The 27,994-nt window shown below is 41.6% G+C and overlaps 1 protein-coding gene across 1 annotated transcript; it reads left to right on the forward strand.

Moving 5' to 3' along the window:
- The first annotated feature begins 812 nt into the window (after positions 1 to 812).
- Positions 813 to 27,993, forward strand: CDS1 (CDP-diacylglycerol synthase 1). The gene is made up of 13 exons (XM_063415198.1): positions 813 to 1,119; positions 9,070 to 9,197; positions 11,925 to 12,021; positions 14,572 to 14,669; positions 15,015 to 15,154; positions 16,674 to 16,732; positions 19,431 to 19,513; positions 21,002 to 21,089; positions 21,619 to 21,687; positions 22,609 to 22,761; positions 23,305 to 23,424; positions 24,047 to 24,150; positions 25,233 to 27,993. Exons 1-13 carry the CDS (start codon positions 1,021 to 1,023, stop codon positions 25,360 to 25,362), a joined length of 1,368 nt encoding a protein of 455 aa, XP_063271268.1. The 5' UTR covers positions 813 to 1,020; the 3' UTR covers positions 25,363 to 27,993.
- The last annotated feature ends 1 nt before the right edge of the window (position 27,994 follows it).

The raw sequence follows: 27,994 nt of genomic DNA on the forward strand, positions 1-27,994 counted from the left end.
GAGGGACACAATAATAATCTCGTTTATGTAATAAAACTAAAAAAAAAAAGAAATTAAACCAATCAAGCTCGGTGAAGCCAGTCACCCTATGGATAATGTAAATGACAGCAGGAGTGGCTCGGCACTGCCTCATTAGAAGTGCTGGCCCTGTGTTTACAGGCACACTAAGCCAGTGTGTGGACATTGAAGTGGCATCTAGAGTGTGACTTTACAGAGTGGCTGCTGCCGTGGCCAGGCCAGAGCAGCCACAGGGACACGGTGGAGTGGCACAAGCACCCATACAGGAATTCAGGGCGTGGAGCTGCCCCGCAAAGCGCTCTCCTCGTAGTTCCTGGGCCGCTGTGTTTCGGTTCTGTGCGGGCTGCTGGCACCGCGCTCGCCAGGGCACACAGAGTGGTGGGGCAGGGCCGAGCCCAGCACCGCACCTGCCTTTATAAATGGTCACAGAGCAGGTGGGCATGAGCATCCCCAAAGGGAACAAAGCACCCCACAGACACCGCACGGGCGCTGGCACCGCGGCCGCCTGCAGATGCCTGTGCCGGGCTCCTCGGGCATTCCACCCGCGGGCTGCGGGCATCCAGGAGAGAACAGCCTGGAGCTGCGGGCCCGCCTTGCGGGGCTCTGCGGGTCCCCGCCGCCGCCCGGCCTGGGGCGCACGGGCTGAGCGGGCCCGGAGCCCCGCGGGCCCGGCCGGTCCCTCCCGCCCCGGGGGCGGTGCCGGTGGCCGGGGCGGAGCTCCGGGCGCACCTGGGCGACACCGCCCGCCCGCTCCGCCCCGGCCGCCGCGACGCGGGCGCTTCTCCGCTGCCGGGGCCGGCCGCGCCCCCCGAGCTGCGGCGGCGTCCGCAGGCGGAGCGCCGCCTCCGCGGTGGTGGGGACAGCGGCGGGCTCCGAGCGGCAGCAGCAGCAGGAGGAGGAGGAGGAGGAGGAAGGAGAGGCGGCGGGCGGGCTCCGCGGCGCGGCCTCCGCGCCCTCCCCGTCCCGCTCCCCGCAGGGTGGGCGCTGCGCTCCCGCGGAGCGATGTCGGCGCGGCGGCGGCGGAGGGCGGCTGCCGAGGAGGAGGAGGAGGAGGAGGAGGAAGAGGAGGAGGAGGAGGCGGCCGAGGCGGGTAGCGACAAGGTGAGGACGCGCGGGGGCGGCGGCGGCGGCTTTTGGGGCAGGGGGGCAGCGCTGCCTCCCCCACGGGCCGGAGCGCGCCGGGGGCTCCGCGCTGCGCCCGCGGCTCAGCGACCCTGCCGGGCTGGAACGCGGGTGGCGAGAGCAGGGAGAGGGCCAGGGGCCAAGTTAGGGGCTGCGTGTTTTACCCCACTGCCGTTCCCCCGTGGCGAGACCGAAATGGGAGCGGCCGGGCTCTCTCCGGGCCCGCAGCGAGCGCTCGGCGCCGTGTGTCACCTCTGGAGGGGGAGCTGATGGCGCGGTGTGAGCCCAGCCCGCTGCTGAGCACCGCCCGGCCGCCCCCTCCCACCCCTCACTGCCTCCTCATCCCCCTCAGTGTCCCCCTCAGTGTCCCCCTCAGTGTCCCCCTCAGTGTCCCCCTCAGTGTCCCCCTCAGTGTCCCCCTCAGTGTCCCCCTCGCTGCCCCCCTCGCTGCCCCCCTCACTGCCCCCCTCCCACCCCTCACTGCCCCCTGCCCGCCGGGATGGGGAGGAGAGTCAGGAAAAAAGGTAAAACCCGCTGGTGAGATAAGAACAGTTTAATGATTGAAGTGAAACAGTCATATTAATGAGGAGGGAGATGACAAAAAAGGCGTATAAAGCCCAAGGAGGTGCTAGTGGTGCAGAATACAATTGCTTCATCAGCTGCCCAACCAGGAGCAGCAATCGGCCTTTCTGAGCAATACCCCCAGGAGAGCCTTGGGCCGGCTCACATCAGCTCCCTCCTGGCTCCTTGGGCACCTCCTCACCGGCAGGGCACGGGAAACAGCAAAGTCCTTGACTTTCAGCAGTGCTCAGCAGAGCCAACACATCAGTGTGTTATCAACATTATTGTCCCGCTGAATCCAAAACACAGCACTGGAGCAGCTGCTAGGGAGAAAATTAACCCTGTCCCAGATGAAACTGGGACTGTGGCCTAGGCAGGGAGCGTGCTGCCTCTGTGTGCTTGGGCCAGTCCAGTGGCACTGGAACTAACTCAGAACAGAGATCTGCTCCGTTTAAAGGCTGTGTCAGCACTTCCCCAGCAACTCTTTCTGCTTTATGGCCCGTTAAGTGATAGGCATTCACCTCTGGCCTGGAAAGGACTTACAGTATGACATTTCTGCTAAGGCCAGAGGTTTTTGACATACTAAGTCAATGCATCAGGTTCATGACAGTGGCAAAACAGCCACGGTGCTGTTCTTTTGTTTGCTGTGGAGTTGAGGCTTAGCTCTACAAAAGCTGAGCACGTCCCCACATCACGGTTGCTAATTGTCTGAATAAAATGAAAGAGAAGGTCTCGTTTGGGTAACCGGAATTAAAAATTTTTAAAAAAAGCTTTCTGATTGCTAAGTTGAGGTAGCAATATTTGTGTTTTTACTTGAATCAGTAACTGCTTGAACTTGCACGGGTGTCGGTGTTGCAGAGTGTGCAGCCTGCCTTGGGCATTGTGGCAAGGAACTGGAAAGTGAAACTCAAGACTCTTTATTCCTCGCTTTGGTTGCTTTAACTCAAAGCCTGGCAAATTTGTAGTGCTGTATTGAGGGCTGTGATCACATAGGGTCGTGTTTAGCCACGCACAGTGTTTCTCTGTAGATCAGAATTAACTTTTAAACATAATTTCTCATCATAGCAAGCTCCCAAAGCTGTTTTTCTGTGGTGATACTCTGGTTCGGTTTATTTTGCAGAGTAGATTTATTTCTGAGGTGTGCACTGAGCTGCCTTGACAGAATTGTTGTCATTCAGAGCCTCTGCTGCCCAGACCTCCAGAGGGTGCCCCTAATCTTGGTTTGCCTGGGTGATTTTCAGAGAGGAAAGTGCTGCTCTTACTCCCAGGCCTGCTGTGGTTCCACTCCAGCCTGGTGTTTCACCCACTCTGGATGATGCTGAGCCTTCAGCAGGCTGGTGCTGTGTGTGCAGCCAGCACGCTGCTCACAGGAGATGGGTTTCAATGTGCATACATTTGTGTTCACCTGAACCACAGGTGAGGAGAGCCTTTTTCACTGCACAAGGGACTTTTTCATGGATTATTTGGGACTCTCCATGTTCCCACTGGAGTTGTTTAACCCATCCCCAATGTGCCCAGCACTGGTGACCCTTGTCGTGGCTCACAAGTGACACTGAGGATTGATTTTACATATTAAGCTGCCTTTAGTGCCATTGTGGAGATAAACCAGTGTTTAGTACTGAGGTTTTAATCAGTGGGTCACAGTTTTGGGACCCTGTTTTGAGTATGAGCACACAGGTAATGTCTGCTGTAGGTGATTTGGTGAGCAGCATCTGCTCATCAGGATTCACAGGTTTGATGATTATCCAGCTCCTGAATGGTTTTCACTCTGCTCTATCTCTTACCTGGACATTACACAAGTGGATACTTTTGTTGTCCTCTATTTTGAGATGACCTTTTTGGTGTGATGATGCTGTATTTGGGCTCAAATGTGGTTCTTTGGTTGATAATCACTCAGGATAGCCACGGTGCCGTGGGTTTGCACTGCTTTCTACAATGCCCCTCAGAAACATCACCCTCTTCATCACTTGTAATGAAGGAGAAAACCTTTTTCTTTGGATTGTATGTGCTTTATCCTACTTCTGCTCTTGTTGGCCCAAACCAAGCCTTGCAGATATATAGAGGCAACACTCACCTTTTTTATTTCCCAGGCAGAGAAGCCCTCTGTGTTTGTTGAAGAACTGCAGAAACACTAAATACATCTGCAGGTTTTTCTGTATTCTATAGAAGCCCTGTTTTCAGTGTGCTATCTGGTACTTTTCATGTTACTATGTCCATAGATGCTCATTTCCTACTGAAGTGAAGTGAAGCTGTTGGGGTTTTTTTCCTCATTTGCATGCCTTTTTATTACTAATTGCAACCAACTGGTAGCTATTTCTATACTGATATAGTTTCAAAGGGAAGTTAAATTCCTTGGTTTGTATGAAGGAATGTGATATACCCTTTGTGAAAGCTTATTGAAGTTCCCAAGCTCTGCAATTCTTAGTGTGTCCAGTTGCTCACTAGCCTGTTGAGCTGGTGACATTTTTCAAAATTGATATGAACCTGCCTTTGTATTGTAGGGCCCTGGGATTTCATTAGTTTATTGTTTTCTTTGTATTGTCCTGTGGCATGCAGGAGTGATTTTTTTGGTTGTCACTTTCTTACTTCCTGCTGCTTTCTCTGGCTGCTTTTTTCCTAAGAATGTCTGGTCAAAGTGCCTTCATAAATACTCTGGGAGCATTGGGAGAAAGAGGAATGGCTTGGCATTCAGATACTAAATAGGTATAAATCAATTAAAGATTTACAGGCTGATCTGCATGTGTTCGTGATTCTCTTAAAATTTCAGTTGTTCGCATTCCTTGCTATAAAGCAAGAGACAGTGCTTTCAAATGCTTCCAAAAAAAAAATTAGTGTATCCTGGAAGAAACCATACAGTTATTCCTCTTTGTACTATACAGAGTTGTCAGAGTAGGACAGGGAGGGGAAAGTGTGATGATATTGTGTTGCTGGCTGTTAATTATTTGTAACTACAACAAGCTTGGAATCACTGAATGCTGTTTCTCTTGTGGGATTGAAAAAGCTCTTTCTGTTCCATGGGACAGCCCTGCTAGGGAATCAATTGCCAGATAAATCGCCCAGATCTGCAAAGCTCAGTTTGGCACTTGGATCTTTGATGTCCAAAACTTCACAAATCTTCTGGGAGATAAATGAAATTCCTAATTCCAGGATAGCCTGTTGTGGATCTGTCTGTCTGCCATGGATCACTTAGTTACTTCATTGGGATTAATTCGCTTGGAGTACCCCAAAAACAGATCAGTTTAATTTTCAGAGAACTCTGACCTCTGCTTTCTGCTACAAGCAAGGTAATAATAATAAGGGCAGACTATTTCCAAGCCTCAGTTTTCTTGGAAATGGTGGTGAATTAATAATAATGCAGAAAGATCTGTAGTTTCCAGTCATTGATTCAGCATGTGCAGGCCTCTTGCCTGTGGTTCTGCATGTGTCAGGCTTTAACAGGTTGGAAAAAAAGGTTTCATTATTCAGGATCGTACGATACTTTGATATCTTGGCTCCAGAGGAAAGTATCAAGGTACACCTAATTAAATACTCTACAATGTGTTGTAACTGAACTATTGACTTTACTATGGAACTTGTGAGGGAGACTGCAGAAAGATCAAAGAGAAAACTTACTTCGAGTAACACTTGGACTTATAAAACTACAATAACTTAATTCTTTTGCTCATTAACCTTTTCACATAAATTCTTGGACAATGGCTTCATTTTTCCAGTTGCTCTCCATGGAGATGCTACATTCTCAAAGAACAAATTTGCTGTCTACTTAGGAGTTCCTTATGGAATCCTGGAAAAATGCTGCACAGGAGGAACATTGCAAGTGCCTTTGTAACCAGATTAATTCTGCTGCGTGGTTTGCTTGGCACGTGTTAATTGTAGTGGAGGGTGTGTGGTACAAAGCAGCAGTTCAGAAGTGTGTGGCCTTTTGGGTGATGAAAGATGGAGATGTCTATTTTTTTCCTCTCCATGACACACGGCTGTATTTCGTGAGCTGTTGCAAAATAGACAAGCAGACATCCCCATGGAAGTTTAATTTATGTGTCACATGAATTCCTGGTATGGAGGCTCAAGCTCTTGACTGGCTGAGTTTCCCCCTTTGTATTTGTGCTCTTGTACAGAAGATTTAGCACAAGGATGAAAGTCTTGTCTTTTGAGAACACCAAACTCAAACCATCTACCCCTTGCAGACACTTTGTGAATCCATCAGGTGAACATTTCTGTCACCTGCAGTTTGAAAACTCTTGGAAAAAAAATCCCAATACCTCGGATAAAACACTTAATTTGGAGTTGGGGTTGCAAGGTTTCCTAGGCACTTAGGAGAGTACAACCTGTGCTGGTTTCAGTTAACCTTTGAGAAATTCATAAATACCTGCTCAGAGTGAAACCCACGGCATTTCCCACGGACCTTCACAAGTCCTTGATGTCACTGCGTGCTCAGCTTGGCCACATCTCAAATCTGAAGGGCTGCTTGGGTTTGTGCTGAACTTCAAAACTGCTTCTACAAGGTCAAGCTGCATTGACAAGGCTCTTGATTTTTTTTTTATTTTTTTTAAGTGCTTTTATAGTGATTAACTTAGTGTTTCTGCCATCATGATTGTTGTTATTTGTGGCTGTAAACTGGAATGTTTGTAATCAATCACGTAAAATAATTTAGAAAATGATTAGCAAGAAAGTCTCGTCCCCCAGTGATGGGGTTCTAAGCACTTAATGATGCAGGAGACAATTAACTAGCTTTTAGTGAGCAATGTCCTCTTTGGCTCCTGACTTCACAAATAAATGCCTTATTCAGAAAATTGTTGTGGCTGTGATAGCAGTTAACTGGAAAATAAAGCATTCATGGGAATTTTTGAGGTATGTTGCACGGGGAAGTTGAAGATAGGTGAGGTGTTGATTTCCACTGGCTATTTTAGTCATGTAAGGTGAAAAAAATGCACCAAGTTTTAAGCAACTTGCACATTGCACCAGCCAAACTCCCATGAAAATCTGAAAATCTGAAATACTGAAAATCACATCAGATAAACACAGACTCCTTCTCCAGGCTGGTTAGATCCTCTGAAGACAGCTGTGCCCTTGTGAATTCAGATGTTAGAAGTAGCAAATTTAAAATATTGCAGACAATGAGGTGCTTATAAGTGATAGTTGTGTGTTAAAGATAGGAGGGACAAAATTAATTGCGGCGTGGGTTTATTTTAAATTGTTTAAACACCATTGTTTTCTGCAATGCCAAAGTGGAATAAAAAAGTTTGGGGATATTCTTAGTTCTGAGTGCTTAGAAGAGAGAACATCTCTGCTGTCTGCAGGCAGGGATTAATATTAAAGACGCTAAGTCATGGTCTTAGGGCCAGGATTACTGCCCGTCGTCTGTGCAGTGAGCAGCGTCTCCTAGGGCTGTACAGAGCTCCCTGCCCTCCAGAGCAGCTCCAGGAGCTGGAATGTGGCTTTGGGAGAGAGCTGGGACCCCCCAATTGCACCTACAGTTCATTTCCTAGCTGTGGTACAACACCATGAGAAACATCTCTGAACAGCAGGGTTGGGAGTGTGGTCATTTTTATTTATTTATTTGCTTTCTTGTGTTCTACAGGCTTTCTGAAGTCTGCACCATAGCTTATTTGCTCTTATTACTTGTATTAATTATAGGCAGAGTCTGCCTAATAATTATTCAGCTGTGGGCTTTCAAGGTCTGGGGAAGCACTGATACTTTTGAAAGGAGTAAATGCTGTAAAATCGAGAATTTCATCTTGGGCATGTGTGTGGGACATCAAGTGAAGGAGAAAAACCCAGGCCTGACTTGAAAAAGAGAGGATGCACCCACTTGCCTTGTGCATAGTTCTCACTGTCTCGGGTCCTAAAAGGTTAAAAGTATTAAGTCTAAGAGGAAAGGATGGTGTTTTTCCTGGCATCAGTGTCCCTGGGGAGGGTCGGAGGCTGGAGCCTGCCTGCAGCACCCTGGTCAGCTCCTGCCCCCTGCCCAGCCCCGAGGGGTGAGCTCGGCCCCTGGAAAACCTCATTTTGTGCCTCGTGTGATCTGCAGAGGTTACACCAAAGGGCAGCTGCAGGGAGAGGACGAGGGCTATAAACAGAATAACCACGCTGGGCTCGGGGGGATGGCACTGAAATCCTGTGGGGTCTTGTAGTGGGGGCAAAAGAGAGGATATGCCTCTGCTGGCTTAGAAAAAGTGACAAAAATACAAAAGAAGTGACAAAAGAACAAGGGAAGAAAATAATATTGTGAAGGAAAAGTAGGAAAGAAAAGCAGAAGTTTCTAGTTAATGGGAATAGAGGAGAATGGAAATAAAGAACTGAGATGAAGAAGTTGGAGAGAGAAGGAGATGGAGAAATAGCACATAGCAGTGGAAAAGAAAAGTTTTAAAGCACAGCTACCTACCAGTCCCCAGAACTGTTAAGAGCTGATGAACTTGAGGCAGCAGGGCAGGCTGGAAGCTGTTTGAGGTTGTGAGAAGGTGAGGTGAGCCACGGAGGTCAGGAGGAAGCTCATGAGAGAGCCGGAGGTTGCTCTGTGCAGGGCTGAGTGCAGATTTCCAGCTCCCTGGAGCTCTGATGTTTGCAACTTTAGAACGAGTGAAGTCACCTCAGTGTTGGCTTCAACTGAGGAAAAAACAGTCCTGACAGTGAGCTCTGAGTTGGTGACAATTTGTACACTGTCACCAAAACGTGTAGTGCCTGTTTTGCATTCGGGTTAGACACGCAGTCTGTCTAGATGATGTCTTCTCCAGCAGTCCTCAGTGAATGCTGAAGGAAGGATTGCAGTGCTGCAGTCATACACAAAATTATTTTGAGTAATACTGCATTCATGGGACACGTGGTCACTTCACAGTTTGGTTTTGGATTGTTCTTTTCAAGCCTGAGGGTTCAAGCCCTACCATGTATAAAACTGCTCATTGGATAAAGGGGCTGGGTTTTCTCTGCATTACATTTCTTTTTTTTTTTTCTTCTTAATGTGACATTAAACCTTCCCCTTATTCCACAGAAGGGTGGTTTGAGACGTAGTTGAAGAAATGTGTTAGAGGCTTGGGGATTTCTGTCAAACTCCAGTGTTCTGTGTCAGCTGTAGCATTTCTGGAAGCAAATATCCATGAAAAAGTGATGCCTAGAATGCAAAGTTTCTTGAACACAGCAGGTAATATCACAACATCTGAGTACAGGCCCTCCTTTAAACATTTACCAGCATACATTTGTCTCCTACAACATCTACAGTTCCACTGGTACACCACTGTTGTCTTTTAGAAGGTAATGCAGATATTATCAGTTCCTAAAGTAATGTTTGACTCAGAATCCTGTTTTCTGACAGAATAATTGATAATCTTTCATTTTGTATTGAGTTTTCTGATAGTTTTATTTTTCTTTTTGTGATAGGAAGTGGATTTGGAAGAAAGACTTCACGAGTTGGACCTTAGAAGTGATTCAGATATTCCTGATGTTCCTCCACCAACAGACAGCACTCCAGAAATCCTCAAGAGGGCTTTGTCAGGCTTGTCTGCCAGGTACAGTGGAACAAAGAGCTCTCAAATTTAACAGCTGGTGCCTAAAATTCATACAGGTTATGTTGCAGTTTTAAGTCTTGTACTGCAGTTTTAAGTTTCATGTGGTAGATGTGAAAATTTCAAGGATCAATTGTTGCTGGAGATCATTGATTTATTTATGCTTTGCTAGTCCCTACAGTGGAATGTTTTTGCATACACCTGTATTTACCCATTGCACACTTTTCTAAGTAAACACAGTTTACATAAACATCTACTGAGCCCGAGCATTGCAATAATAATGGGCTAAAGAATTTAAATTACAGAATGATTATTTCTGGAGGTTGTAATAAACTGGTTTCCTACCTCCAAGATCAAGAGGGGGATTGGTTAATGAATGAAAAGATGTTTAAATTCTCAAGGTAAGGTTTGTTAGATTTTTGTGACATTTCCACTTCTAAATAATTTGCTGCACAGTTAAATTCATTATAGCTGATAGGTCCTTACTTTTAAAAGCAATGCTCATTTTTTCCCTGCTGTTTCTTTTCAAATTTAGGTTTCTCCCTCCAGCCTCCCAGGAGCTAGATGGCAGCAAATGTGGGGGGATGTGTATGCAGAGATAAACAGATAATTCTGTGCACCTGCATATTCATGAAGGCTACAGGATAAAGTTCCTTGTATAATTTTTTATGCAGTCTCTTTACAACACCTGATCAGTCAAACCCTTTTGAGGCAAGCAAGTTGCATTGTATTTTACATTTTTAATGCAATGAAAGAGCATTTAGGTGATAAATACCAAAAAACTACCAATTAAAATGGATATGGGTGTCATATATACATTATGCTCAATATAACAAATCAAGCAATAGACAGTCTATGTTTTAGCAGCAACTTAGGTGTTGCAAGAGTCAAAAGAAGGATCTCTAATCCAGACTATAATTAAAACCTTGCAAATCCTTGTAAAAAACTGGTCTCCTGCAGATATCTCCAGCAGCACTGTGAAATGAGGTTTTTGCCTGGCTCATTTTCTGGTCAGTGGTCTGTTCCTGTTATGTCCATGAGCTCTAAGCAGATTCAGTGTTTCAGGTTTTAAAAATCCTGTGTGTAAACTGCACCAGCTGTGAGCAGAACGTGATATTCTCCATTGCCACCACCCTGTAAGGAGTGTCTTCTTCAGAGTTCTGTCGTTGTGTTAAAAGTGGAAGTCTTAAATCTCCAAATCAGGCTTGTTCCAAAGGGCACGGCGATACCTCAAAGCCTGCAACCAAGAGGTGCAGGTGAAACATTTCCTGTTCCACATGAAATTCCTTATTGGAGTGTGTGTACAAAGGGTGCTTTGAGTGAAATATTAAATTCTTGGTGCTTTATGAATGCTGGAGTTGAAATTACCAGTTCAGCAGCCAGCAGTCCCAGCAGAGCCACTGTCATCATGTGTAACTCTCAGAAATATGGATATTCCTTGTCTTTGACCTTTGAAAGAAATAGTATTTATAACTTTCTAGCAGAGAGTTAGGATACAATAAACTTGTCAGGTGGCTTCCTGAGTTCTGGAGCCTCTTCCCTTCCTGAAGTTGTCTTTCCAGTGCTGTGCTTGCCAACACTCCCAAAATACCGTGTGGTGTTTTAACATTACTCATAAAGGAAGCTGAATTCTTCTGGAGGAGGTTTGCTCACTGTGGATATGCCACACCATAGAGCAGCATAAAACGTTGTGATAAAGCCTCTTCTGCCCCTCTGTTCTGACACTTAAGGCAAATCCAATTATTGGCTGTAGCTGCCATTAACCTGTCATCCTAGAAAATCAAATTATTGGAGTTGAAGCTTACATTAAAACTGGAGTCTGATTCAAAACTGATACTGAATCTGGAGTGTCTCCTGGTGAGGCAGTGAAGCACAAAACTGATGCAAACAGGACATTAGGGAGAATATTTTCAGGCTATAGTGGGGGCTTTGTTTAGCAGTAACTTGTGATGAGTTGTCTCAGGGGACACTCAGAGGAAACGGCCTTAAATTGTGCCAAAGGACGTTTAGGACGGATGTTACAAAAATTTAATTTGGGAAAAAGGTTTGGAATTAAACCTTTGGAGAGATTTAATTTAGGAAAAGGGTCAAGCACTGGAACAAGCTGCCTGGGGAGCTGGTGCAATCACCATCCCTGGAGGTACTCAGAAGATGTGTAGATGTGGGGACGTGATTTAGTGGTGGACTTGGCAGTGCTAGGCTGACAGTTGGACTGGATGATCTCAAATATTTTTCCAGCTTAAATGATTCTATGATTCTGTAGTAACAGAATTTTTTAGCCTGTTTTCCTTAGGTGGCCACCAGCAGCTGCAAAGGTCTACAAGGACAGAAGGAGGCTTTGTTGTGTATCTGTTACTCCTCAAAGAATAATTTTCTTTTTACCTGGCAGCCTTTCTTTGATATGCCAGCCTTGGCACAGTCTTGCAGCTTTTTGAGGGTCCTGATGTATTTTCAGAACAGCTTCAATGTGGGGTTGTACCAATTCATTGCAAAGAGCATTTGGCAAGGCTGGGGCAGCACAGGGGAAGAGGAAAGGTGTCTGACTTTAATTTCTTTTACTGTTTAGTTGGACAGTTGCTCAATTCTGTGTTTCTTGCTATGCATTGATTAAAGACAAAAACTTCTGCTGTTCCTACTGTTTCTAATACAGTTTAATCTCTCATTAGCAGAGGAAGTGGAATTTATTTTCATTTATAACTACTTGCTTCTTTATTTTTATTTTTTTAATAGATGGAAAAATTGGTGGATTCGTGGAATTCTCTCCCTAGCTATGATTTCTGGGTTTTTTCTGATTATATATCTGGGATCATTTATGCTGATGCTTCTGGTAAGTTTATTTAAATGCATTCTTCTGTGCAAGAGTTATTTGATCTCTTCATTCATCATGCCTAAGCTGAAAGGAAACTGCATGGACAATTCAGAGCTATTGCCTTTTAGTTCAGTAAATATAAATATTTTTTGAAAAACATTTGAAGGATTCAAAAGACCTTATAGTTTATGGACTTTGACTTTAAAGTTGTTCAAGTATCAATTTTTTTTTCCTTTTTCTTGGCCTCCGATGAGGCAATTTTAGGATTGTATTCCTAGAAACATTTAGGTTGGAAAATACCTTTAAAATAATTGTGTTGAACTGTTAACCCATCATTGCCAAGTCCACCACTAAACCATGTCCCCAAGTCCCCCCATCTTTAAATACCTGCAGGGTGGTGACTCCACCACTGCCCTGGACAGCGTCTTGCAGTGCTTGACGGCCCTTTTGGTGAAAAAATTTTTATTTATATCCACTCTAAACCTCCACTCTCATCTCAAGTGAGCTCATTTTCTTTCACTTGTTGCTTAGGAGAAGAGACCAACCCCTGTCCCTGTCTCCCAGCTCAGGGGACAGGGTAACCAGCTCAACAACTGGTTTTAGCATTAACGAGGCAAAGAAAGCATTAAAGATCTCAGCCTTTTCCTCATCCTTTGTCACTTTGTTTCCTCCTGCATCCAGCAAAGGATGCAGCTTCTCCTTAGCCCTACTTTTGCTTCTGATGTATTTATTTATAGAGGTGATTTTTATTGTCTTTTATGGCAGTAGCTGGACTAAGTTCTCACTGGGCTTTGGTCCTTCTGCTTTTCCTCCTGCTTAACCTCACAACATCCTCGTAGTCATTCTGAGTCACCTGCCCCTTCTTCCAAAGGTCATAAAATCCAGCCTTGAGAGACTGGAATGCTGTTCCACCAGCATTATTGTCTGCATTACAGTTTCTACACCTGAATTAGCCTGGTTAATATTTCCTGTTTTCGGATGAATGGCATAACAAACTACTAATTCATTGTCTCATTCATGGAGGATTTTCTTTTACATGTGTGAAGAAACAAACAAACAAAAAAAGCCTTTTTAAAGCACATGTGTCTGTAAAAAGGTTTTTTTTCATTGTAATCCTTCCTTTAGCTGTCTGTTACATTTGAGAATTATGATTATGAACAAAAAGGAACTAATTAATTTGCAGAGCGATTTTGTGTATTCATGCTATACTGTGTGATTGCAATCGTGGGCAAGCTGTTAAGACATGAAGCAAAAAGTAATTAAAGTTAGTACAGAATTGTAATACAGTTCTTCTTTTGTGCCATAAAGCAAAAAGTCTGTCTTCTAATATAATGAGCTGGTAATTAAGTTGATATTTGAGACCACATAAAAATGAGAATGGAGGGAAAAACCAGTCTAGTTCATGAATTATTTAATTTGACTGGAATAAGGTAGCTTGCATTTAAATAACAGTCATCATGTTAAAAATGAATCTCAATACCGGGACTGAAAATGAGCAGAGACTTGTAGGAGGAGTAATTCAGTGAGGTTTGGAGGACAAGACCTGAGACTGCTGTACAGAGCTGGGCTGTATATTCTGCATTTATTGGCCACTGGGCTACCAGGCTTCCACGGCTTCCACTGTAAGCTGCAATCCCCTGGTGCTGCTTTTGCCCACAAGATTTATAAAGTTGGCCAAGCAGAAGAAAGAGCACAAGACAGGGGAGGTTCAAAATGACCTGGCTGAGGTGGTGCAAGGCTTTGAACATGCGTTGAGCAAGATGCGCTGACGGGCCCGGGGTGCTGCAAGCCCGGGGTGCTGCAAGCCCGGGGTGCTGCAAGCCCGGGGTGGTGCTGACACCCCTGGGCAGGTCCCTGCTCTAGCCCCTGCACGGGTGGAGTGACTTTGGCAATCCCACATGTCTGGGTAGGGTGATCTGCTCAGACACTGTGGATTGGACAGAGGTGGAAGAGTCTTTTGAAGCCCAAAGGCATGAGAGGACATCCTGCCCAACTCGTGAGGTCACCAAAACCTCAAAAACCTCAAAAACCAGCAAAGTGAAGGCCTGGGAGGGTGTGACATTGAGAGCTGGGTTAGATGACCTTTGCCTCTAATCATAAATGCTAATTGCCCCTAATGAGATGCTTGCAAGTGGAAGACCTGTGTGTCCAAGCTGTGTTGCACAGCTCTAGTTTTTTCCACTGAGGCCAGAAAATATTTCTAGAATTATATCTTTAGAATTAATCTTTCACCAAAAGAAATAGGAGAGCTTTCTTGATAGGAAGCAGTTCTGACCTGCTGCTGTCAAATTGTTTTAATGCAGGGAGGTCAGGAGCCTTCCCTTGTTTCACGAGTATATTCTTGAAGCTAGCCCGGTGTGGGGTTTTTTTCTTCATGTAAAGGTTTGGATATTTTTTAGAAGTTTTAAATGGAGCTTAGTTTTTCCTTGGATTTGCTTTGAAGCTGTTTTCTGAGTGGAATTTGACTTCAGAATATTGTCTTTCCTTAGTGCAGCCTGCAGTGCTCCTTACTGCCTGGGAGAAACAACTACAGCACATTCACAAAGTTTTCTATTTCTCTTCTTTTAGGTCTTAAGCATCCAAGTGAAGTGTTACCATGAAATCATTACCATTGGTTACAGAGTCTACCACTCGTATGATTTACCCTGGTTTAGATCCCTCAGTTGGTGAGTAGCAAACCAGAAACATCCACAAACCAGGATGTGAAACTTAAATCACCTTTTTCCTCTCCTGCTGTGGTGGAATGACAGCTCTGTGGGTCATGTGCAGACATAAAACTTGACATCTCTCCCTAATACAGAATTTTGTAGTTGTGTTCCCCCCTGTGAACTTGGACAAATCAGTTGGCCTCTTATTACTTTTTTTTTTAACTGGTTATAAATAAATCCTTGTTTGTTTGTATTGTTTTGAAGAATTGCATTTAATATATATTGTCTTATTAAAATAACTGTTAGTTATAATAAATAGCTAATAAAATAAATAGTTAATAAAATAAATGTTGCACATTGCAGGTACTTTTTGCTCTGTGTGAACTACTTTTTCTATGGAGAGACTGTAGCTGATTATTTTGCTACATTTGTGCAAAGAAGAGAACAGCTGCAATTCCTCATTCGTTACCACAGATTTATCTCTTTTGCACTCTATTTAACAGGTAAGTGCAGGAAATCACACAAATGAAGGAGCTTTGTGCTGCATTTCCTTATTTAATATAAATATATATATAATTGTTCTCCATATTTATGCACTTCCAGTTTCTTTTTCCTCTTAATGCTTGAGGAAACGACGTGTTTGCAGTTACATTTTTCCTGTGGAAACATGAATACAAATTTTATATTCACTGAGAAGAAGAAAACAGCCTAAATAAGGAAATGATCTTGAGACAGTTGAAATAATCGTGCTCAGAAGGGGTTGGCAAACATTAATTTTGATTGCTGATGACCTGGTGCTATTTTGGCAGGTTGTATGACTTCTGTCATCTCATTCTGTGTAATTGCTCTGCTGGGTTGATTCTTTACTGTGCCAGTGTTCTCCCAGGCCTCCAGTAATAGGATTTACTAATACATTTTTAAACTGATTAGTCAAAATACCTGAGTCTTAATTTTGTCTGCACGATATTCAGATACTTGCCTCACGGAAAAATTTACTCCCTATCCAAAGAAAAACCTTTTAAAAAGCCTTTTTTTTTTGGGGAAGAAGAGAGAGTTGGTTCTCTTCTGGGGTATTGCTTTGTGAACATGTAAATCTGTTTTTCTGCAATGCAGTTTAGCATAAAATTAAATCAGCTGAAGACTCAGATTGGCTTAAGGGACAGGGGCCAGCCATGCTACAAATATTTCTAAAGTGTACTGAGAAATCTGATCTTTGTGATGGTCTGTCAGTTTTTCTGCTGTTGTGCTTTTTATTTCTTAAACCAAATAAAAATTCTGCTCAGTGCTTAGATCACAAATTTGAAACCAGCTTTGCAGAACTTAACCTTTTTCAGCTGGCTTTGGCTTGGGGAAATTAACTTAAATAAATAATGCCTTGTGAGCTCATGAGGGGAGCCAAAAGAGGAGGCAGAGCATAGCAGAGCCCCTTGGCATTGGGGTTGTGGGGTCACTTAGGGGCTATCCCCAGGGTTTGAAGAATTTTAGGGGTCTCTGGCTCCCTGTTGGTGCAGGAAGTTGCCATAGGAAAGAAAAAGTTCCCAATCAGCCACCCAAAAATGATTTTTGGTCAGCTGAATTCTCCAACACCCGTGTTTCACACTCGCACTGCATGCACCCATATGCCTGTCTGGGGGAAAGGGGCAAGCTGGTCTTTTTGCCTTCATTTATTTCTGTTAATTATGCAAAACCATTTTCTTGACCTGGCTTTTGAGTGGTTTTAAAACACTATGATCTCCTCTATTAAAAATTGATGTCTACAATAGGACCTTGTATGTGCCTAGAGGGATGTTCTTTACTAATGGTTTAACATGGGTGTTCTTTACTGATGTTAGCTAAACCTGTGTTAATTAAATCATAATCTTGGATGAGAATTACTCTATGTGTACTTTTAACTGAATATAAGCCAACACTTCTAGCAGCAGAGGGATTAAAAACTGCTTCAAAGAAAGAGAATCACTGCTATATCACAGTTCAGTGTCATAAATGTCAAATGGTACAAACTGCACTTGCTTTGTTTTACAGGATTCTGCATGTTTGTTTTGAGTTTAGTGAAGAAACATTACCGTCTGCAGTTTTACATGGTGTGTATTACCCACTCTGCTGTGGTCATTTCACTGCAAACACTCCTGTCCATATGCTCATAAAATGGTTCAGAAGAGGGGTGTGGAAAATGTGCTTGGATTGGGAGTAACATGAAATCAAGTCCTGCTGGAGTGTATCTGTTCACCTTCCTATTATTATTATTATTATTATTATTATTATTATTATTATTATTATTATTATTATTATTATTATTATTATTATTATTTTATGCCAGGATGTGGCCTCTCAGGCAGTACAAGCTGTCCTTGGTGAGGCCTTGTGCATGTCCAACATGATATATTTCCTTAGTGATAAGCTGATATTGATGCCTTCAGAGGCTGGACAGAGTTAAAGGAATAAAGGAGATATTTATTAAAAAGCTTTTAAAGGATACACCTTGGGCAGTACAAGAGCCTGGCTGGGGCTACACCCAAGATGGATGATGGGTCACGAGTTTTCACACTTTTATAAGTTTTGGTCCATTTATTTATTGGGGTTAATTGTCAAATTACAGCTTCAGGTTCTGAAGTTCCACTCTCCTCTCTTTGCTGTTGTTTATGCTTTTTGGGCCTGAAGCTGCAGCAGTGTCCTTGGTTCTCAGGCTGGAAAAGGATTGTTTTGTCTGACTAAACTGTGAGGAGAACTTGCTAACCCTTTACATGAAGTTCAGAGTTATGCACTAATGCAGTACAGAATCTCAAAAATATGAAAGCTAAAATTTAAGCTTAACACTTTCAACTATCAGCATGAAAGAGGTTGCAGGAGGAGGGGGATGAGTCTCCCTGCCAGGTCTGAGGCCAAACAATCCAGCACTGTGTGCAAAGTGATTCTTGTGACTCAAGTGCTGCTTTCTAGAGGCCCCACTGAAGCACCACGAAGGGAACTTGATCTTAACCCCTGTGTGGAATATTTATTCTGTGACACTTCACAGCTGCTCTGGTCTTTGGCTCTGCAGTGTCTCAATAGATCAGTGATGTATTAAAAAAACCCAGCATTCTCCTCTCTCATATTTGTCCACCTAATAATCAGCACAGTAGCTAAGCAACAGCATTAACTTTTTTCTTACATGCATCTTATAGATTGAAAACTAATTCTGAAACATTAGAGGTTAAAACTAAAGCAAATAAAACACCCAAAACACCCCACTGCCAACGCCCCACCTCCCACTTCCATATGGGAATGATTAGAAATCACAGGGGAACAGCAGTGCAGCTCCTGTCTTGAAAGAACTTGAGCAATCAGGGCATTGCACAATTTAAAGATTTCCTAAAGCTTTGGGAATGCTCTTAACCCTTCTGTTTCTGCACTGATTTAGGTAGCACTTTACCATTGAGGTTCCCCAATTCTAGCCTGAGCGTTATAAACATGTAAAAAAAAATCTTTTACTCAAAATAATGTGCCCTGCTTGTAGGAGAGCTTCCCTGACAGTGAGATGCAGCTTTTTTGGGATGTATACTCTATGTTCTAATCTGCAAAAAAACCTCCTCACCTTCAGATTGACACAACCTAAATATATTAACTTGCCATGATTTTTTTCCCTTTTTCCTCTTCTGGAAAGAAGGTGAAAATGTGTAGTGTCAGCCAGGTGACTTGGTGTCTGCCCAGAAAACATTAAAATGTGACTGCCCAGGAATTGCAACAAAATAGAGTGAAGACATCTACTGTGTGGCAACACAGCATTTAGGAAGAAAAGAAAAGTCTATCCCACCCCAGAAAGTGTCCAAAGGCATGTCCATGTTGGAACTATGGGATCTTAAAGGTCCTTTCCAACCAAACTGTTCCATGATTCTGGTAGAGCAGGCTAAATTTGGATTTAGGTGCTGCTCCAGTGTCACTGTACAGATATTAAAAGCTTTGCTGCAGAGCTGCAGTAATTAACCAGCAGGTAATTTTTCAGAAACCTTTTGTCATTTCTTGTGCCCTCCCACTCCTTTAAGGCTTCTTGAGTTGTCTTATCTGGAAGTAGAGTCTGGCTGCCATAGGTAAACACGTGTGATAAGAGAATTAAAGAAGTAGGATATTTTGAGTGTAAATGGCCCAGACATTTAGAGTGCTTTAGTTTGGTGTATCCTGAGAAAACTACCAGTTCTTGATTTAAAAGCGTTTGGAAAATAAAATCTTTTGCAGAGTCTTTACTGGTAGCCTGTTTAGAAACCACTTTATTGTACACTGGCCCTACAGATTAAATATCAAGTATATACAGTAGTACTGAACTAAATGATTGTTTAAATGACCATGCCCTTAAAAACAAACACTTGATTTTTGCTAATCCTGAGAATTTTCATGTTTCATAAGAGTATTCTGTTAAGAGAGAGATCCACATCTGTGTAACGTGACTCTTTTGTGAGTAGTTCATTGCCATTTTATTGTTACAGTTCTAACATGTCTGTTACATGTATATACAGAATATCACATTGCTCAAACTTCCTTGCTGCTTTCATGCCAGAGGTGTATGTCTTATTAAACCAAGCCTTAAAACTGCATGTTAAATAATTGTGGGTGGAGGTAAGTGATGAAAAGAGCTGCTGAAGTTCCAGAACTTGCTCCAGAAAGCCAGCTCACCTGTGATATACTGTATGCACATTCCCTGCATTATCACTAGAACTGCTCAGGAGCTCCTGTAGCTGATGTGCCAGGATTTCTGGAGGTGTAGGGTCGGTGTTTTCACTAACTGTTGTGTTGTTGCATTGTTAACAGTTCGCATGGACTCATGTCACTTTGCTGATCACTGTAACTCAATCTCATCTTGTCATCCAAAATCTCTTTGAAGGCATGATCTGGTAAGGGGACAGTAACAAACGGATTTGTACCTCTGTTGCATTGAAAGGTCGGGCCTTTTGCATAGATCTATTAGGGAATAATCGTGGGAATGATTGTGGTTAGGGAATGATTGTACTGTTACAGCAGTACAAATTACAGGAGCATTAATGTCTAATTGGAAGGGGAGTCAGAGGAATTGGGAGTGATGAGGTAAGGCAGACAGGAGAGGAAGCAGAAACCTCTTATCTAGATTGACAGACACAAATCTGATAGTTTTGAACAACCACTTCATTTACTTGCAGGGAAAAGGATTGATTGCATGCCATGTCAAATAGTTTCCACAGCATTTTGCTGAACGGATGAATATCCAGCAATTCTTTTGCAATTACTTGGGAGCTTCAGGTTGCTCAGAGCTATTGAAGTTGGACCATTTAATTTGAAATCCCCAATCTGGCCTCGTTCCCTGCAGCCTGTCCTGTTCAAATAAATTCAGAGTACTTAAAATATTATAAGAGTTTTCATCTTGGTTATGGTTGGGCAATCTTTGTGCCCTATTTTCAGTGATACATTGCATTTTGGCAAGGCAGTTAAACTTGGTTACGTAAAGCCACTCCTCAGAGAGCGGGTGTGTTTTTCCTACCCTTCACTCTTCAGGGTAAAATTCAAGTTGAGAAAGAAGGAAAAAGCACATGGAAGATGATTTGTGTTCTTCCAAGGACATAATGCTGCATGTTCTCCTCTTCCTGATATATGTACGTCTGGGGAGATTATTGCAGACAAGGCATACTTATATTTAGAAAGAAAGCCCAAAGCCTTTGACCAAGTTTTTATATACAAATTCTTTTTGTAATGATTATGTTCATGTGTCAAAAACTGAACCTAGTTGCTTTGCTAGCCTCCTATTTCTTATTGCCACTCTTGCTAGACAATTAGGTAAATAGTAAAAAAAATCTGACTTTAAGCTTATTAATACATCCCTGCTTTGAAAAGGAGGAAAAAAAAGAGAGCTTAATAGGCTTCAATAACAACTTCAGATGCAGTCTGCATGCAAAGAACACTTAAAAAGCTGCTCCAAACTCACAAGAGGGGAAAAAAATTAAGGAAAACTATTTTTTAAATTTAGCTGTCATTTAAACTTTTTTAATTTGCTTGTTTTGATGTTACCAAAAACATTAACATGTTTATATCTGTTGATTTCTTCCTGCTTGTGGTACCAGTCTTTAAGCCTGATAGGAAAAGGCCACCCTGTTCATGTTTCAAGCTCATGCACCAAAATAACACTTTAACTTGAACTAACATGAGTCTGTTATGATCTAGTTTGGCTGAAGACTAAAACCAGTATAGCTAAGTGTGGTGCTCATGGGAAATTAGGAACACATTATGAAACACAATTCCTTCTAAATACTGCAGAAAAAGTTCCCAGAAAGAAATTCTGCTCTTTCAACTTTTTGTCCTGTGTTTAGGTTCAGGCAGTTTTTCTCTGTGAAACTTTTAATGTCTTTCTTTAGGTTTCTGGTTCCAATTTCAAGTGTTATCTGCAATGACATTACCGCTTATATTTTTGGCTTCTTCTTTGGCAGAACTCCATTAATTAAGGTAGGTGCTTAGGCACTTCCTTGCTAACAAGCTTTTGCAATTTATAGCAACTTTGTTACTTGTTCAAAAGCATAGTAATGGAAAAAAATACTTTACCACAGGATTCACATCTTTGCTAAAAAAGCCCAAACTGACTATCCTAATCCTGAAAATTTGTATATGGAAAACTGGGATTAATGTGAATTTGATATTGGCATTACAGAATAATGCAGTTTGAGCCTATTGCATCATCATTTATAATTTCATTCTTTTTGGATTTCAGATGCAGCTTTGGCTGCATACTTACTGCAAAGACTGTAATTTGAAATAAGCCACTGGATCATATATACCTGCTCCTCTTGTTGACTGAGAAGGGCTCAAGCATTAATCTTGCTATTCTGGTAGAATATGTAAGACCCCATAGAAAGCCATAAATTATTTCTATGATGTTGAAGTAGGAGTTTAATTTTCATGAACAAGATCAAGAAATAGAATAAAAAAGGGTGAAGGGTTTTAATTAATGGACTAACACTCTCTCTATTGTGTCTAGCTATCTCCCAAGAAGACCTGGGAAGGGTTCATTGGAGGCTTCTTTTCCACTGTTGTATTTGGATTTATTGTAAGTAACCACAGGATATTCATAGAGCCAAAGGATGGTTATGTTTGGAAGGGATCTTTAAAATCATCTCCTGACAATCCCCCTGCCATGGACAGGAATATCTCTGCTACCCTGGACTGCTCAGGGCCCATCTAAATGGTCTTGGACACTTCCAGGCATGGGAGTTTTCTTCTGTAGATTCAGTCTTTGTATTTTGACTTGAAATAACCAAATTTATCACTAATTTTATCTCAGACTCCTGAAAGCCTCAGAGTTAGGGTGGGATTTTTTGCCTAGAGAATTCTGCCAATTCATGACTAGCTGGAAAGTCTAGGCAAGGTTTTAACCTCTCCTGAATAGATTATATTGACCATTTTTGCCATTTCTGTTACAGTACCTGGAATAATTTCATCTAATAGTTGCATCCCTATTTTGAAGTTGAAGTTTATCAATAGCATTTGTGAAGTCATCCTTCTGTGTTACATGCTTTATATTGCTATTTCTCCTGGAAAGCAATTTACTCTAATGATATGCACAGATGATAATATCAGCATAAGTAACTGTTGTGATAAGTCATTTGTCACCAAGGTCAGCAGAACTCAGAATACCCAAACTTAGGAGAAGAAACATTCAGGTTTTAATGGACAAGTGAACTGCAAAATATTATGAGTGGATGACATTTTTGGATTTTATAATGCAGTAGATTCAAATCTGAGCAATAAAAAAAGGAAAACAATTTGGGAAATCATCACTAAGCTCATTGGACATCTGCCTTGTTGAGGAATTCTCTAGTTTAAGCAGGCTGATTTTTCTCCATTCTGTGTCTCTAATTAGAAAGATTTTTATTACCCTGAGCTTGTGGTGATAAGGCCATTAATTAAAGCATGATTTTTGAGTGTAATAACAAATACCAAATAGAGGAATTCTTGTTTTGCTTTTCAGTTCTCCTACTTTTTGGCTCAGCATCAGTACTTTGTGTGCCCTGTGGAATACAACAGTGAAACCAACAGATTTGTGACAGAGTGTGAACCTTCAGAGCTCTTCCAAATGAAGAAATACTCTGTGCCACCACTGCTTCAGGCTGTGTTGGGATGGGTAAGGAAACAAACCCCAGGCTTTGGTTAAAATTGAAATGATGCTTCCCAGATTAAATGGGTTTCCAAACTGCTAAGGTAAAGCTTAAGGCTAAGAACTGATTTAATAGCATGAGCCTCTGCATTGCTCATCCAGAATCACTGCTGGAGCCACCCCAAAAACCTTCCTGTGTTCTCGAGCCTGTATTCTCTTTGTGCTGCACATGGATGCCACTTCACCATTTTGCAGACTTATTTTTGAAAAAACAACTTGATTTTTTTTCATGGGAAGTGGACAAAGGCTTGTTAAGGCCTGAGTTAGTGGCAAGCTGAAGTAAGCCTGTAGAATTTCATTCTCTTTTCAGCTAGTGTGTAACTGCTGTTAGGATTGGAGTTTTACTCCTTCACCACACAGCATCCTGTGTGTTAGTCATTCCTTCCAGCAGTAATTACATGTAATGTACTCTCTGACGCTTTAAATATGTAAGATAAAAATGCCTACAGTGAATATATTGAATGCCTCAATGAATGTATTGAAACACAGTGTTCATTATCTCTCTTGTAGGAGACAGTGAATTTATACCCATTTCAGATGCACAGCTTTGCACTGTCAACATTTGCCTCATTAATTGGGCCATTTGGAGGATTCTTTGCCAGTGGATTTAAAAGAGCTTTCAAAATCAAGGTAGGTAATGAATCCTGTAAGCCTCTAAGTTTTGGGTTGGTTTTCTCTTTGGATCAGATAAATTGGTGGGTTTGGGGTTAGGGTTTTTTTTAAAAACGATCATTTAAGTAACGATCATTTTTTCACAGTGTGTTTTTTGATTCTGTTAGATAAATTTCTAGTGTTTGCACATATTATGGTTTTTAACTATGGTAGAGGATAAAGCAAAAAAAAGTTATTAAAGAGGAGAATTAGATTCTGCAGAGGCAAGATACAACAGCCAGTACTTCAGAGGTTTGCTACCAGATGAAGTGTGTATAGGCACAGAGGTGTTCTCTGTACTGGCACACCTGCACCTGACCTGCTGCTGTCCTCTTGTGCAATACTGTGGACAAATTGCTGCTTCTCTTCTTTTTCTTCTCACCCCTTGTCTCACCTTTGCAGTTAAAAACTCCTTCAGCAAAGCTAAACTTTAATTCCTTTAGCCTCTTGTTAACTTTTGGCTCCATGCAGTGAAACCATGGCTCACTTGCAGCCCTAATGTGCTGCTCCAAGTGATAACATCATTTGTGTGTTTCTTAGGAACCACTGATCATCTTTTTTTTTCCTCTTCTTTCCCCTTCTTGTCCTTCACACCCAACAGGATTTTGCAGACACAATCCCTGGCCATGGTGGGATAATGGATCGCTTTGATTGCCAGTACTTGATGGCCACTTTTGTTCATGTCTATATCACCAGCTTCATAAGGTATGAATTTTTTACAATATTAATTACTGAAGCATGCACAGGAGTTATGTTAGCATAGCAGAAATTCCAGGTTGCTAAATAGGATTTATCCAATCACTTCAAATACAGGACTATTAAGGAAACAATCTCCCTGCCCAGGATTTGTGTTGGGTTCAAGCTTTGCCTTAACGTACCTGTGGCTGCTGTTGAAGGTAACATTTGTACCTGAAACACCAGGAAGTTTTATGTAGCAGCCTGTTAGAAGTTTTACTGGAATTTGCTGATTACAGGAAGGTGTAGGATGGGGTTTCAGGCATCTGCTTTCCCTAAAGAGCCTGTAAATTGTGAGACTGCAGCTCTTCCCATGAGTTTCAATATTTCTCAGTTCCTTGGCTTGGCATTTTCTGTTTAAGATGAAAACTCTGTGGTTAAAGAAAGGGGACAACTTCCTAAAATACTGCTCATCTTCCCTGAACCACACCAGCTTTCAAGAAGAAATCATGGCAATCACAATTCTCTTACAATAGACATTTTAGTTTCTGAGGGAGGGGTGGTTCAAGGGGCCAAATCAAAACCTGCCCTTACTTCTGTAAATGCATATGGCTAAATAATTATTAGATACCTAATCAGCAACAGATTCTTCTCCTTATATTTGGCTCATCTTAGCAGTGGTAAGTGGCTAGCTAAAAATGAGGCTGATATTTAGAAAAGCTTGGTTTAATTTGCAGTTTTCTCTACTGACTTGGCCAATTTCCAATATTTAATTCAGTAGTACATAGCTTATCTGGCAGGCAACAGCTACCAAATGAAGATCTGCTAATAAAAAACATTGATTACAGTGATGAGGGTGAATCAAGGAATCTTATTTGTTATAAGCCTTCTTAACATCCTCATTTAACAGCAAATAGAAATCTTTTTAGTTTCTGTTTATTTTGAGTTACAAATGTGCTTTTGCCAGTAATGCAGCCTGAGGAGACAGACTGGGAGAAATCCATAACCTGGTGCCCTCAAGAAAGGAAAGGAATTGTTTGGGCAGCAAGAAGAAATCTAAAAGACTCTTTAGAGCTGTGGTCACAATTTTTTGGTTTTTTTTTCATTGACAGGGGTCCAAATCCCAGCAAATTACTGAAACAGCTGTTGATACTTCAGCCTGAACAACAATTGAGTGTGTATAAAACCCTGAAATCTCACCTGGTTGAAAAAGGGATCTTGCAGCCATCTCTAAGAGGGTAATTTGTCAAACCAGAGGAGGAGAAGAAAACTCCTTCTACAAGAAGCCTGTGGAAAAACATTGCAAAAGTGCACATAAATAATGGCTAAAGGAAGAGTAGACTGTAGTCTGGAAAAGGTGAATGTTTCCTGAAATGAATGTGAATGCTGTGACTTCCTACTAGGACACTAAAGACCTCTTACTCCTAAAATAATTCAAATTCTTACCAAGGAATGGTACACATGCTTTGTATTTTAGTTCCTGAGGGGGATGGCAGCAGCCTCTGTTCAGCACCCAGCCTGACACTCTGGATTTAAGGAAAAAAAAAAAAGAAATTCACTGTCAATTTTAATGAATTATTTAAATCTGTATATCTTGGCAATATCTTTTTGATCTCCAATGGTTACTGAAGTGTAAACACATCAGGGAGGCAGAAACTGCTATATATGCTGAAATTATTATTAGCCAAAAACCACTTGTTAGCCTCATCAAAGAAGTACTTAGAGCCTGCTGTATCAGATTACCTGTATTTACTTAACTGTTATAAAGATTAAACCTAGCTCTGTTTTTAATTTAACAGCTTTCTAATGCAACCATTTCATGCTTTCAAGAGAAAAGTACATTTATGGAAATACAGCTGGGCATTGAAATACAGCTGGGCAATTTGGAGCTGCTTTTTTTAGTGTTGTTGTTAACGTTATAGATAATAAACAAGTGTGTACCTCCAGGAGTAGAGATTACCTGAGAAAAACAGGGTTTTTCAGCTCAACAAACAGATCAAGGAGAATCTGAAGCTGAAGTCCCTAATTTTCATGGCCAGGTTAGTGTCTGCAGACTGTAATTCAAGCCTTATTCCTTGTGCCTCTTAACTGCTGTGTAGAATTGGGGTGTTTCCTTCTTTTTAAAAGCACTTTGAGGTCCTGAGTAAAAAGTGAGGTTTAAGTGGTGTTTATGAGTGTGTTACTCAGTGAAGGCAGAAATGTTTATCTCATGAATGTGCACAGTGCAAGGCAGGATGAGTGGTTCTTCTGCTGTGTGTTATTATTTATTAAGAAGATCCTCAAGCAAGCTTGGGTAACCACAGAGCGGTTTGAATGGAGAATTTTTTATAGAAAGCAGCTATTCTGGAGGCTTACTGGGATATATGAGGAGAATTAATGCTCTATTATTCTCAATCCTAGTTTTACAACTTTTTTCATCATGTAACATGTCTTGATGCAAATAAAAATATGAACTTTTTTTTTGAAATGACAAAAATTTTTGCTGTACAAACAGAAAGCACAAATGCCAATTTTGTTTTCATATACTGTAAATTGGTACAACTTAATTTTTCCAATGAACTGTAAATAAGTTTCTCCACGTACCAATGCCACATCTATGTGTGTGTATATAAATTATTAAAGATGTGTATATATATATATATATACTAAAGATTAAAATTTAAATGGTTGGTGCTACTTGAGGATACAACCATGAAGAAAATCACTTTGGGTGGGTGATAAGATGTATCTTTAAAATTCAAACTGCTCTTTGATGAACACCATGTGGCTGAGACCACCGTGCACTCTTGTTTTGCACTTGGGCTTATCCAGCTTGTGTGGGGAGAGGCACCCCTTTGTATATTCAACAAAATCCAGGTCTGGAGTAATTCCTGTTATGTCAAGTATTGACAGAGTTAAATGATGTCTGTATTGACAGAGTTAAATGATGTCTGACCTGGAGATTGCAGTACTGTAGTGAAGGAACACTCCAAGAGGTGAAAAACTTCACCTGCTGCTGGTCTGGCAGTGGCTCTGAGACTGAAGTTCAGCCCTCACTCCAGACAGAGCATAACCTGAAATTAAAAGGTAGCACAGCTACCTTTGGAAAGGTGATTTAAAAAGAAGGGAAGAGAAAATGAGAGGGAAACCCAAGCAGAATATCTTCAAAACCAGCTTTTAGATGAGGCTTTGGTTATGTATGGGACTCTGGTAAGTGTTATGATAAAACACAGCCATACTGGAGCTAGTATATCTTTATCCTGGGTATTTAAAAAAAAATCTAAATATTTAAAAATTATATAGAGAATATATATGTAAAAGGATAATTGTTACTTCAGAAACTTGAAATTTTTAGTGTAATTTTATAGCATGTACAATAAGGAAGTTAAAATATATTTTAGTATTTAATACAACAGAGCATTTGAAATTAATTGCTGTCTATGTGCACAATAGAAAATTCAACACTGCAATTCTGCTTTTCAATGTTAAAATGAAGATGGGATCACCTGTGAACTCACTCATCAATTTTCTAGACAGAGTAATAGCTTCCTTCTGGTTTAGGCTTGGTGTAAATACGGCTGAGCAGGATCTGTCACTGTGAAGTGATATCTTTATTTGGTTACTATAAACAGAATTTACCACACTGGATACTTCTGTTAGTTCAAGCATTGAAACATGATCAACAGGGAAGTTGAACTTTTTACACCAGTGATTCTTTTCACTTGCACTTTTGTCCCAAGTGGCTATAATTATCTGCTGAGCAAAAAAAAGAAAAATGTATATTCTGTAAATATTGTAAATGGTATGAGCATATAATGTCTGTTTTAGTTTGACTGTTTCAATCTTTCATTGAAGCAGGTGTTGTAAAAAAAATAAAATAAAATTGGGACAGAAG

This window comes from Prinia subflava, chromosome 18 (genome assembly GCF_021018805.1).
Source record: "Prinia subflava isolate CZ2003 ecotype Zambia chromosome 18, Cam_Psub_1.2, whole genome shotgun sequence".
NCBI classification, from domain to species: domain Eukaryota; kingdom Metazoa; phylum Chordata; class Aves; order Passeriformes; family Cisticolidae; genus Prinia; species Prinia subflava.

Bases quoted from the DNA above. Each gene is read 5' to 3' on its own strand.
- CDS1 (XM_063415198.1), top strand. From the start codon at position 1,021: ATGTCGGCGCGGCGGCGGCGGAGGGCGGCTGCCGAGGAGGAGGAGGAG. The intron at 21,090-21,618 runs GTAGGTGCTTAG...TATTGTGTCTAG, and splicing joins GCAGAACTCCATTAATTAAG to CTATCTCCCAAGAAGACCTG. The intron at 22,762-23,304 runs GTAAGGAAACAA...TCTCTCTTGTAG, and splicing joins TTCAGGCTGTGTTGGGATGG to GAGACAGTGAATTTATACCC.